The following is a 13,911-nucleotide window of genomic DNA, read 5'->3' on the forward strand; positions in this document are numbered from 1 at the left end:
AATTATATGTTTGTCGGTTGATTGATTGACCCCCCACGAAAAAACACTGAATGTTCTTCAACTTGTTCAAGCCTCTGCGTGACTTTTAGTTGTGCTTTACTTTTGTTACATTGATGGTGCGGAGATTGAAGGGGTAAATCAAGGCAGCCAGGAAGTGCAATGGACTTTAAAGGCAATTTGACATGTGGTCAGACCATATAATTACAACTTGTAGGTCCATGATGCCATAAGGCCCCAAAATTTTTTTCCCATAGACTTACTTTGGAAAAAAATGTTTTCAAATCAGTGGATACATTTTTTTAGTGTCACGACACCATATAAAATTACTCACTTTCACTTTTTGGATTATGCATTTGGTCTGATAACACTACAGAAGTCTAGAAGTAGAATAATTACATCATTTTATTCCCATTCAAGTTAGTGGAGGGATAAACTGGAAGTAACTGGCTAAGTCTCTTGTGCGCTTGCTCTATGGGACCAGTGATCCGGAAGATCTGGAGAATTTCATACCCACAAAGTCGAACTTTATTGATTTTATACACCACTGAGCAACTTTCTTTGGAATGAACAGAGCCTTGCCTCCAACACTGTATCTAGTTCCCTCTATACATCTAGGGGCAAAACACTTGTCCACCACTGCAGTCAGCCAGTAAAGGATCACAAATTAATGTTAGTCAGGACCGCCTAAACTGAGACCAAGATTTGACCAAGTCCAGAGTCTATTAAGACTGATACTAGACCAAGACTTTGACGAATTGAGATCAAGTCAAGACTAAGAACATATCAATGCAAGTCCCACATTGCATGTCACATGGAATGTACAAATAGGCAGTTCTCAAATTGATGGGAAAGATCCACAACCCCCCCCCAAAAACAACCACAGAAAACAAATGCAGTGTACATACATATTTTATATATGTATGCATGTATAAGTGTACCATGAAAATGTCTTAATGAAATAATCAAAAGACAACTTTACCGTCTTTATTTAACACTCATTTTCTGCACAGGCAGTTTAGTGATACCCCTGCAATTGTTATCTTGACATATAATCAGACACAAGTCTCAAGACCAATCTTGAGTACTACAACAGTGCATCTATTTCATTGTGCTATGCATGGTTCTCGGGTGGGATAGTGTGGATATAGTGTGAGGATTTGTCAGCGTCACAGCTTTTCCAAGTTTCTCACAAATAAAAAAACAAGTAGCTGGCAACACCATGTGCTTTGGGAGAGTCACAAGGCTGTCCTTACCTTCCACTGGCCATCAGTGAAGTTATCAGTGACAATAAGAAGAAAAGTCAAGGAAAAGTACACACCTGAGGCCCACGACTTTATTCCCACCACTGCCAAAGAAACTGATTTACTGTGTAAGAAGTCACCTCAGTTCTGTCTGAAGTGCTTTGTCAATAGGGGCTGAGTTTTGTGTCCAACCCCTTGAGAGCTCCTCAGCCGTCTCCAACAAACCTGACTGATGTCAGAAAGAAAAACAGTTTTTAGGTACTGAAGTGGAGGGGGGCCTAGAGGCATGGAGCAGAGTAAATAAAAACACTTGAGCACAATTCTTTTTAAAAATTGTGTTTAAAATCTTTGTTTTTTATTTACTCCAAGTCTTCGTTTCACACATTGATATTTCTAGGGATTGTCACATACATGTCACATTGATACATCACAAATGATAAAAGATTCTTTGATGTTTGAAAAATACAACCACATCAAAGAAAACATAGCAGAACATAGCTCTCTGCATGCAGTCCACGTGCATTAGCTGAAAAAATATCTTCCACTTTCTTTTAGCGGCATAAAACATAAATCAGAACTGAACATGTTTTATAAGTTTACCTTGAACATTGACTTAACATCCAATGACTTAAGGCTATGACTTAAATCAAGCTGTTAAGTACTGTGAATGGGCTGACCAAGTAGTGATACAAAGTGTCGCTGACCCGTAACTTAAATAATGGCTCTATGTAAACCAAATACGCTGTCACAGTGCACTTATGACTCTACTGGCTCTATAAAAGGAAATTCTTGAGGGTATTTCCATTAACATCTTACTGTACATGAGGCCTCACTGTGTTGCAAATTGCTATCATGTGACCTGGGTCTCATAATGACGTTATTTTTAAAATAATTCATACACTTGTCCCTCTAGTGCACCCGATGGATATATTTAAGAACTTTTGTCCAATTTGTGCTCTCTAACCAGCCAAAATTAATCTCAAAAACAAAAGCTGTCTACTTCGATATCATGTCATTGATACAAATATGCTCTTTTCCAGGTCTCCAACACATTGAGCAGGATGAGAGGGTTTCCATGGGCATTGATGGCAACCTGTACTTCTCTAATGCCTTACAGAAAGACAGTCGACTGGACTACTGTTGCTTTGCTGCCTTCTCCAAAATACGCACCATTGTCCAGAAAACCGCCATGGCTGTCGTGGTCAAGAGCTGTAGGTTTACAAAATAATCTGTGTAGCTTTTACCAAAACACAGACAGCTGTGCTACTGTAGCTGACTTGTTATAGGAGCTTTATGTGACAGTCTGAGTCCGTTTGCACCAAGCTGTTACAAGCATTGAAAAATGAAACCAACGTGGAAGTGCCAAAAACTGCAGTTCCTACAATGGCCACTTGGAGCAGCCAGTCAGTCCCTGTATACGCACATTAATATGCCTAACTTTACATCTAATAATAATGTGTAAGGTTTGGCACAGAAAACTGTTATGGTCTCCGTAGCTAATTTCTCCCACCATGTCAACTGTGCCGGGGGGGGGGGCTTTGATATAACTTACCTTTTTACATTTTATAACAGCTCAAAGTTATGCATAATTATGGACAGGCGGCTTTGAGTGACAGGCTGTCTGAAGATAGTGCCCTGGCTTCTCAGTAAAATCAACCCCTCACTTCTCTACAGCAACGCCTTCTTGCCTAAATATGGTCACTTGTGTTTCCAAAAAACCAAGTGCCAAACTTGAGGCTTCAAATTGGGAGTTTACAAACCAATGGGTGACTTTATTGTAGCTACATCCATTATTCTAACAATCTGTGGTTTGCGCACAGTTCTCAAGATAGCAGTGACATAGCCAGCAGTTAAAAACAAATGGTGCTAAGTCAGCAACAGTGCTGACAGAGCAGAACAGTGTTAACCAGGGGGCAACCGAAAGGTAGGCCCTAAGCTTCCGCACTGCTGCCATCCTGACACAACCGGTGACTAGCATATGAGCACAGTTCACAGCAGCAGCGATTAGCTGGCCGGTGGGATACACACACTGGACTCACATGCACTAACATGCATGCCTGGCCCAATCGTTTACCACAACGCAAAACAGAGAAGCTTGGATTATAACACACACAGAGGTAGCGTGAATTCATCTTCTGCTCAGGATGCCAGTACTCCACTATATATTTACATGGTAAATAGTGTTTTGATGCTATATTAATGCTCTAAATGTCATATACAGCTCCTTGAATCATGACACCAAGGACAGATCCTTTAGAAGTGAAAAGTAAATGGTTTTATGTCCAGGTATTTTTACGGTTATGGTTAAGACATTCCTCTCATGCAAGCCAAGAAGCAGGGCTTGCCTTGTCACGTTAATGCTCAAGGAAACTTATGACTCTGAATTGAGCAATACATGTCAGTGGAGGCAAACCATCACTACCAGTATCATTCTCACAGTGTTTTGTTTTTGTTCCAGTAAAACCTGACAATGAATCTGCTGAGAGCGGCAATGCCAGTGAGTAATATGCACACATCAAAGCCCTAACACACTATAAATCAAAGCACATTTCTTGTCAAGAGAACAGACAACATAGTTGGTTTATAAGTTGCAAAGAAGTACAAATGACAGATTGATTTTTCATCTTTGTATATATTATCTGACACTTGATTAAAAGTATGAAGATGACTGAGGAAGACCATTCTCTTTATGTTGGATGCAGCTGTAGCCCCCCCAGTGAGAATACCTGGCCTGCTGCTGCCCTCTGGTGTTCAGACGGAGAAGGTGCTGTTGAAGGGACAGAATCTGCAGCTTGAGTGCATACCAGAGGGATAGTATGTATACATGCTATAGCATCACATTATCACTCTGTATAATATCACTATCTATCTATCTATTGATCTATCGATCTATCGATCTATCTATCTATCTATCTATCTATCTCTCTATCTATCTATCTATCGATCTATCAATCTCTCTCTCTCTATATATATAGATATATATATACTACTGTGTCTCATAATGTGTTTTATGCTGTAGTCCCACTCCGACAGTGAGTTGGATGAAAATGGGAGACAAGCTGCCTCCACGGAAAATATTGAAAAACTTCGGAAAGCTGCTGTTCATATCTTCTGTAGACGAGATGGATGATGGGAAGTACATGTGTAGAGCCCAGAACTCTGCTGGAGAGGCTGTCCACTACTTTGATGTAATAGTGGAAGGTAGGAGCTAATCATGCATGTACTTGTTGGTGAAAGCTGTTTCCACGGGGATGAGGTTTTTTTTTGATAGTTTTTTTTGACTCAGACCAACACAAGTCTTCTTAACATCTCCCAGAGCCGCCAAAGTGGCTGATAGAGCCTCCTCAGAGCCAGCTGACTGTGATTGGGTCTGATGTTCACATCAAGTGCTCGGTCAGTGGAAAACCACCGCCAGACATAACATGGAGGAGGAATGGAGAGTTTTTCAGAGGTGAGTGGGAATAATGCTAGGTGTGGTTTGTGCATCTTTTGCCACTGGGCAGGAGGACGATGCAGCGAGCCGCTACATCAAACTTCAACCACACCAGTTCAAGTCGACAAGCTATTCTGCAAAGTGTTCTTCAAAGCTCAAGCTGGATTCCTAGACAGTGAATAACAGAGACAACACTAAGTATACAGTGATGCTATTGAAAAGTAATGCTGGCCATTTATTTACTGATTATTAGTACATGTCAGAAGTAGAGTTATAATGCACAAATCTATGGGTAATAATTATGTACTCTAATTATTATTGAATGTCTTAGCAAGGAATGCAGCACCACCATGCAGCAGTGGTGTAACTTCAAGGTCCATACTGTAAATGTTTTAAAGTATTTTTTAATTTATTTTTGCAATTATTTTCCTTACTTGCTAATGTGATATTAATTAAAGTTATCATTTTAAAATGAGTTAATTTGCTCAGAACTTCTCAAGATTTACTTTTATCTAACATTTACTGTCACATTGTATTTGATGTGAAAGTTTTTGTTTAACTCTAACATTTCCTAACTAAATACATTTTTTTGACCACTTTTCCATTTTTATTTGAAAAAAAAAACAAAACAACTTCAGTATTCTGTTAATATTAATTAATCAATCAACGTATCATTTCAGCTCTAATGTTTATCAGATTTTTTTTTTTTTTAATTTTAAATATTAACATCAGCATTAGCCTAATAAATGTTGGTTTCTCTTTGGTCTATCCTCATGACATGATTTTAATGTCATGTGTTTTTGTCTGCATGTTGCTGTCAGATGACCCAAAGAGCAACAGACGAGTGCTTGATGACACTGTGGTGCTCCATGATGCCAGCCCAGAGGACAGTGCTGTCTATCAGTGTGAAGCCTCCAACAGTCATGGCAAAATTCTGGCCAACATTAACATCATGGTCATGAGTGAGTATCACAGCAAGACTTAAATCTAGAACAGCTGGAGAGGACATAGTTATTAAATTACAAACACAATAGCCACTTTATCAGCTTTACACCTGGCTCTGGGAAATGTAATGGAGTTTGTGTGGGCTCAATAGCATTTCAGGGTTCCTTCAGATTCTGAGGTGGTTCATTCTCTTTACAAACCTTGCTTTATCTGGTCCCAATTGTTCTTAGGGCACATTATTATTATTTTGAAAGCATAACATTAGATAATAACCTTAACGGACAGCTTTCTCCATATGTTTACTGTAGCTTCTTCTTCTACTTCTACTGTCCTCTATTTACTCTACAGTTCTTCAGAAGTCATACTGTAAATGGCTGCATTACAATTTGCCTTTCAAGGTTTTGTTGTTCAGTATATGTGAGTCATAGTCTGGAGGAGTAGAGGTTAAGTTAAATGGAGGTTTACCAAATAAAGAGGCTCACAAAGACAGATCGCGTCCCTGCTGGCCTCTGTTCCTTTATCTTCTGTGTCTCAAAGCAACCTTTTTAGCCTTTCCTTTTTATCTGTATATCTGAAGGATAAGGTGTACAATTAGTAATCTAACATAAATGAGTATCTATATTAATGATTAATTTGTCAGCACACAAATTAAAATACAGCTCTGACGAGAATCTGTCAACACAACAGCACACATGCATGTACATACATAAATGTATATATTCATATAAACACGCACACACACAAACACACACACACACACACACACACACACACACACACACACACACATATATATAATCCAGAAATGGCATGAACAACATGTCATCCTGTAGAGCAAGTTCTTTCATTTTTTATCAATTTGAGATGAGATTTTTTTTTTTTACTTTATATCTCTTAAAGTGTTAGAAGAGGTGTGATGCCTGCATCTGACTTATATGTGTTTTCAGTAATCTGCTCTTCTGTCCCCATTTCTTGTGAAAAAATTCTCATGGGCAATAACTTGACATTTGGGCAGCTATAATCTCTCCTCCCTCCCCTCTCACAGATATGGCTCCTCAGATTTTGACAAGGGACTACGAAGAGTACAGTGTAGTAGTGGGAGGGAACATCACCATGAACTGCAGTGTTTTCAGCTCCCCACCCCCCACCATCACCTGGTAAGTGATTACCAGGATGAACAGGTTTATTAATGTGGATGACATCTGTCTGTGAGAAGTTTGAAATTTTTACACTCAGTGTTAAAACAGAAGAACTTCACGGCAGTTATTTAGTGTGTTTTTTTTAGTCAGGGAACAGATTACACCACATCACTGGTGTACAGATATCTGTGCTGTAGTCCGAAGAATAAACCAGATTGCACAATCCCTCAGCGCTTCAGGTGTCTGCCTTAAATGGGTGTTGACATTTATGTCTGTTTAATGAGATCATCTTCTTCTGTTCCTTGAACTCGGGCTAATTAAACCTATTAACTATCACTGCAGCTCTGTGTCAGTTCTACAAAGAGGGAAATAGGATCTCACTAGGGCACTCCATGACAAAACACTTTACAAAGAACCTCAGAAGAGGATACTTCTTCTTATTCTATTAGATAATATTACACTTTTTTTTCTTTCAATTGAATTATGGCACAATAATACACAGAAGATGATACTTTATGGGAGAGAAATCTCACTGTTCATGAAGATTGCAAAAATGAAATAGATGGATAGCAAGGCTCAAATCTGATACTACCATACTTGCTTGAAAAAAAATCAGGCTGAAATTGTTGCACCTTAATTGGCAAGGCAGGATTTGCACTTCTGCTGCTGCTAAGTTCTACACACGTGCTAAAATAGGTGTGAAAACTTTCTCTCCTAGGGCCAGAGATGAGACTCCAGAAACCATGGAAGGGGAACGATTTTTTTCTGTGGGTGGATCTTTGCAAATCATCAATGCAGAAAAAAACGACAGTGGGAAGTATGTGTGTGTTGCCTCTAACGCAGAGGGCAAGTCAGCTGTCACTGCTGTGCTGGATGTGAAAGGTACCTCGGCAACATGATGAGTACGCTTGTCTTTGCAAAGGATTATTCAATATTCAAGGGCCAGTTCACACATATGACAAACATTTTTTAAATGTTTCTATTTGCTTGGCTGATGAGGGGTGGAGGAAAAGTTAATTTTTTGTTTCATTTTTTAACATTGTTCAAGAATGCTTTGGCTTCAGTTTAAGAACTGGAAAGTAGATTTTTCAACACACCGCTGTGACTGATCACGTAGTTAAAAACCAGCTGGTCTGTCCCTGTTTTGTCTTTTGAAACATACTTGTGCTGAACAGCCAATAAATATCTCAGCATCTATACTTAAAATCCATCTTTCATTGATGTTATGAAGAGATGCAGCATAAATAATAATGCGGTGGTACATATTTAGACAACTGTTTTCCGAGGACATTTCATAAATGCAAATCACCATGGAAATTTATTGAGCAATATCAAGACATTTCCATTTTGATTACTCATTGCACAAATCAAAGAGGCAGTTACTGCAAGAGGGACTCATTTATAAAGTAAATAATTTGGCTCGACTTCATATATTCACATCTTATTTGAGGCATGCAGAAACTATGAATAATTATTTTCTCTGGCCAGAGTCTAACGAGACATATATTATCTTATCTGTTTAATGTATGTAATTTTTTTTTATCTTTAGACCCTACAAAAATAGTATTTCCACCTGAGGATGTGCAGATCATCAGTGGGACCACAGCTCAGCTGATGTGCCAGGCGGAGTATGATAAAAGCCTGCGAGGTACCTTTGAGATTGTGTGGAGGAAGGATGGTGAGGAGCTTCCACTTTCCTTTGAGGGAAATTCCAGGTGGGTGGATGTGGTTTGATAATGTTTCTGTCAATTTTCAGGTGTGTTTTTGCTGAAATTGCATTGTTGAGTGTCTTTATCTTTATGCTAATGATAGGAAAGAAATAATACATGAAAAATCCCAAAAGCTTTGTGTCTTATCCTGCTCAGTAGAGGGTCATAGTCAGGGGATTTTATGTCTGTTAAAAGGTTCTGTATGCAACATTCAGGGCATTAATTGGCAGCAAACCACTTTTTGCTATGTAAAGATATAGTGGAGTAATGGCATCCTGAGCAAAGAATGACATTGTGCTACCTCTGTGTGTATTGTGATTTATAGTTGTGATAAACTTGTCCAGCTGCACATGCAACCCTAGATTCCAGTTCCTCCCTGGTTAACACCGTTAGCTCTGTCAGCAGGGTGGCTTTTCTTTCAGTGTTGACAACTCTTTTCAATGAAAGTAACACTAGCTCTAAAAATTGCCTAAAATTGTCAGATCATGACTTACGCTGATTTGCATGTTGGTGATGTCATTGCACATTTATAGAAGTATTAAAATTAGACTCAATAGAAGAATTCTCAACAAAACATTTTGAATGGCATGAGAGTGATGGCCTTTACAACAGCGCACCACATTCTCATGCTGCCAGTCCAGAGAGCAGGAGCATCAATGTAACCATAAAAATTTACTACAACTGAACTTCCACAGCAAGTAGTGTCTCCTCTCCGCTTGCCTGTCCAGCACCTACTGTACAGTGAAAGAGTGAGAGAACCAGTGGTGATAGTGGAAAATAAGGCATAAACCATCACTGATGTTATTATGCGCATTTTGATGCAGATCCAGACTGAGTTAAAAAAAACAAAAAACTTTTCCATTTATTAAAATCAACAACTATGTGTGCAGGAGTGTGTAGCTTTGGTGAAGGTTCTGCTCACTGACTGACTGAATTTATATTCCAGCTATGTACTAACAAATGTGCTCTTATGTTCAGATACTTTGCAGATGATGACATGCTGCAGATCATGAACGTGAACCTGAGTGATCAGGGAATATACACATGCATTGCTAGAACCAGCCTAGATGAGGACAGTGCCACTGCTCTTCTAACCGTGCTGGGTAAGATGCTCTTTTAAATAATACAGTATGGAATATCATTAATGATTATTTAATTACCAATTCTCCAGAAGGAATTAGATTATATTGTATTGTGGTTTAAATGTCAGTATTATGTTTAACCCCTGCAGATATTTCCGATATTACATTAACATTAGATGCTACTGAGAATCTAATGCTGTTGTATGTATTTTTTTGTGTTGCAGATGTTCCTGATGCTCCATTTAAAGTGAAGATATCAGAACTAAAGAGTCCGAGAAATGTTTACCTGTCTTGGGTACCTGGAAGTGATCACAACAGCTCTGTAACAGGTAGGATTTAGCATAAAAGAAGGAGAAAATCTGAAGTCTGAGAGATGTGGTGGTGGTGCTAATGCAACAGAGATTCAGCATTTTCTGGGAGACCATTAACATTTCCTTGTATAACTGTGTACTGTTGTGACTGTTTGTTGTTAGTTGCATGTTACTTAATTTTTTCAGCCTACATAAGGATGTAATTACTATGTAATTATGGTGTAATTTCAAAATAACTAGAGCAAGGAAATCAGGCAAGTGGGCATTTGTCAACTCTTGGCATCCCAAAGACACACCCAGGCTGAGCAAATATTAAAGAATATATTATAGATTCCAACTTTATTGTTCAGCTGGTGCAAGAAGCTTTTCTTCACCCACCACAGAGACAATATAAAACATAATAGTATACAGATTATAAACAAAGTATTTACCAGCACAGACTCACAGAGGCCTGGCATTTTCAGCTGATTTTGTTTTTTGTGACAGCTGTGTGGATAAAAGATCTCTCACACAGAAATAGGTTGAACTGTATCACTCTGCAGACTATTGTTATAAACTGTATTCCAGTTGTTCTTTGATGCAGGTTCTAAATCAGTTACTGTACATCAATACAGTTTTCTTGTCTCCTCTGAGAGTTAACAGATTCTGCTGCTGTGATCACTGTTGAGTGCTAACTAAAGTTTTTAAACAAGCAATGGCTGCAAATAGCTGTGAAGTGCTGAGGATCCTGGCATGAAAGCTTGTGTCTCATTTATTCTTCAAAAAGGGACTCATTTATTTTTGGGACGTCATGATGATAGGAATTCATATCAGTTGATAAATGCACCCTTGTAGTGTTTATTAGCTTTGATGCGTGTTGTCTGTGATCAGAAATTAGAATAGACAGGCCTGAAGAATATCCTTTGTTCGGCTGAAATGTGCAGTCATTTTATTTGTTAATTAAACATCTTGGAGCAACAGACTTCACTTGTGAGGCCAGCTCTTTTCTAAACGATATCTGTGGATCAGTCTGGCTCAGCACCAGGTGGATTTGTGTGTAGAGATGTTAATTTAATATAATTAATTTGCCATGGAAATTGCCAAAAGCCATGGCTGTGCCTGAAGTCATTCCCTTGTTTACTCATTTATTATTCCCTACATGATAGCAAGTAGCAAACTGAGATTTTGGACATTAATGAATTATCATAATTTTTGACACACTTACAGGTGTAGTGTGGGATAGTGAATTTACGAGTGCTATTTCTGAAATAATTGCATGAAATGCATGAGGGGATCTTTTGCAAAAAGTAGTTAGTTTATTTAAACCTTAAATAATGATTGATTTTTTTTGCCACTTGGGGGCAGTTATGAACTTTACATAGACATATCTTTTAAGTTGATATGGCAAATTTATTAGCAAAAAGCTGTTCATTTATACATCTAGTTCACTAGCCACTAATTGTGTCAGTTCTCTGTTTGATGCAGAGCAGGTATGTACTGTGAATTTTTAGAGCTTTTTTGCTGAAAACAGCTGCCTGCTGTGGCCAAAATGAGGCTTTAAGAGCAGTGAGAGTGAACAAACAAAGTGAAGTTGTGGGCCGGGCAGCTACGATGAGCTAAAACTCACTTTAATGCTCTCTATAGCCTAGTCAAGCAGCAGATTTTTAAAAAACAATTATGGTCAGAGATCACATTTTCACAATTACATTCAAATCTGGAACAAGATCCCATATTACGTTAGAGCATTTATTTCTGTTACACATTTCAAACATACATATAAAACCTAATGAATGGAAGGACATACCTGCAACCAGGAATATAAATGTCATAAACCACATTGCCACTTAAGTCCTTAAACACTATAATATCTATTTAGCTGTTTTATATTTTGCGTCTCTGTTGACTGTCTCTGTTTTTATTTTGTATTGTAATATATTTTTGTGCTGCAGAGCAGGAACCTGCTGAGTCAGGCTAGTTTTAACTGCAACTAGTCTTATGTTACTCTTCATTTATTTAAATAAATACATGAAATGAAATGAAAACAAAGATTCAAGTGACAATTCTCTGTAGATTCATCACTATAAGTGAAATTTGATAGACTGCTACAATGAAAACATTGATTCTAGCCCTTTTAAAGCATTATAATGTATTTTAACAATGTAGGACTTTTTGAGGATAGTGCTTGCATGCTGGCATATTTCAAATTTCTCTTCACATTTTGAGCAAAAAATTAATATTTCCTCTGCTTAATAGGTTTAATTTAAGAAGGTTGAATATGCGATAAAGCAACATTTTAAGCTATAGTTCAAAATTGTGAAGTTTTGGAAATTTAGTTTTTTTTCCTGAAGAGTTAGATGAGATCAATACCACTTTCATGTCTCCTCTTAAAGTATAAAGCTGGAGTCAGGAGGCAAATAGCCTAGTTAAGCGTTAAGACTGGTAGCAGGGGGAAACAGCCAGCTCTGTTTTCTCCAGAGTGAAAAAAATCAGCCTATTAACACCCCTTAAGATTTATGCAAAGCAAATCTAATTGCCCCTGACTCAAGCTTTCTATTGAATGAACAGATATGAGAATCCTCTCTTCTAACTCAGAAAAAAAGAAAAAAACAAAATATTTTTTATAATATAATATTGAACTATTTTATTTTTGGTCAAGTAAAGTGTTGAACATGTACTGTCGATTATTTAGAAATATGTATGGTGGACTGTGCAGTAAGTGAAACAAATAAACAGAGTGTAAAGCATGACTTTTCAGCAGTGGTGATCATCAGTTCTGTGGTAATGACTGACTGTATGCATCTCCCGTCTCCTCCATGAGCACAGAATTTATAGTGGAGTACGAGGAGAGCCAATGGGAGCCTGGCAGGTGGAAGGAGCTCCAGAAAGTCCCCGGTAACCAGGCAACAGCCGAGTTGGCACTACACGGACACCTTAACTACCAGTTCAGAGTGTATGCTGTTAATGCTGTTGGACCTGGACCCCCCAGTGAGCCCACTGAGAGATACAAAACACCCCCTGCTGGTGAGACTCGCTCCCTTTAATTAACATGTTCTGCTGTGGTTATCTGTTGATTGTAGGAGCACGGGAAGTTTTAACCTTTTCTAAATGTGTCGAGTTGCTATGTGGAGGGAGGCCAGCTTTTGGCCACAGGACTTTGTAGCAGTAGGGGGTGTGGATATTTTTGGGTCTCAGAAACCCTTAAAGTTGCCAAGTAGTAGCTCCAGCACATGTTGCTGCCTAATCGTGGCTCTCATTGGAATCTGCTTGTACATGAAATGAGGACACTTATACTGCAACTGCAAAAGAGCCTGTTTAACCTGAACAGTGTGGATAGGTATTTGTATTTGATTTTTTTCAGGCCTCAAACAGAATACATCGAGCATAATGCAAACAGTACAAACAAAGATAAATCTGTTTAAAATGTAGCAACTGAAAAGGCTCAGGCAGAAACAAATCTTATATATAACTGTCCTGCATTAGCAATATAAGCTACCCTCCATGAATAAAAAGTAGTAACTCACAGAAATAGCTTTGTAATCCATCCTTTTGAAACCAAAAAATGAATTACACATTTTTTTAATTCATATTGGCATTGCTCAACAGTTTGACCCCAACAATAGAAGTACATCCCCTTCTAATCTCTTTCTTTGCCTTTTATTTTTTATATTTACAAATACCTCTCAAGTCGTATTTGCTCAAGGAGCAACTTTGTTTTTCCTTTGAACATTATTTGGATTATTTTATTATAAATCAAATCATGAAATTTCACAGTTTGGGGATTAAGAAGCATTGAATTATTAATCAAAATAAGAAGCTTTATAAATAATACTTGTGGCTCATTTTTGCACTAAGACTGTTGAATTTGTAGTCACTCTAAAGGACCAGTGTGTAAGATTTTGGGGCATTTATTGGCAGAAGTGGAATTTAATAATTTAATATGATAAATGTGTTTTCTTTATTGCATAATCACCTGGAAATAAGGATTGTTGCGTTTTCGTTACCTCAGAATGAGCTGTTTATATCTATATAAGGAGAGGGCCTTCGTTTTTGTAGATTGCCATGTTGCCCCCTC

The 13,911-nt window shown here is 38.1% G+C and overlaps 1 protein-coding gene across 6 annotated transcripts in view; it reads left to right on the top strand.

The window, feature by feature from the left end:
* Positions 1-13,911, top strand: part of chl1a (cell adhesion molecule L1-like a) — a 63,121-nt gene that overhangs the window by 22,337 nt on the left and 26,873 nt on the right. For 5 of the 6 annotated variants that reach the window (XM_088082279.1, XM_088082280.1, XM_088082281.1 and 2 more), the window contains exons 6-17: positions 2,282-2,452; positions 3,700-3,738; positions 3,944-4,055; positions 4,261-4,442; positions 4,558-4,692; positions 5,496-5,636; positions 6,665-6,776; positions 7,477-7,640; positions 8,308-8,473; positions 9,446-9,570; positions 9,774-9,878; positions 12,663-12,860. In XM_088082279.1, the coding sequence (XP_087938405.1) occupies positions 2,282-2,452; positions 3,700-3,738; positions 3,944-4,055; positions 4,261-4,442; positions 4,558-4,692; positions 5,496-5,636; positions 6,665-6,776; positions 7,477-7,640; positions 8,308-8,473; positions 9,446-9,570; positions 9,774-9,878; positions 12,663-12,860 (1,650 nt within the window). The remainder of the gene's footprint in view (positions 1-2,281; positions 2,453-3,699; positions 3,739-3,943; positions 4,056-4,260; positions 4,443-4,557; positions 4,693-5,495; positions 5,637-6,664; positions 6,777-7,476; positions 7,641-8,307; positions 8,474-9,445; positions 9,571-9,773; positions 9,879-12,662; positions 12,861-13,911) is intronic. The other variant, XM_088082283.1, reaches the window with a different exon arrangement.

This window comes from Plectropomus leopardus, chromosome 9, assembly GCF_026936395.1.
Source record: "Plectropomus leopardus strain MGB_pleo_1.0 chromosome 9, ASM2693639v1, whole genome shotgun sequence".
Classification (NCBI taxonomy): Eukaryota; Metazoa; Chordata; class Actinopteri; order Perciformes; family Serranidae; genus Plectropomus; species Plectropomus leopardus.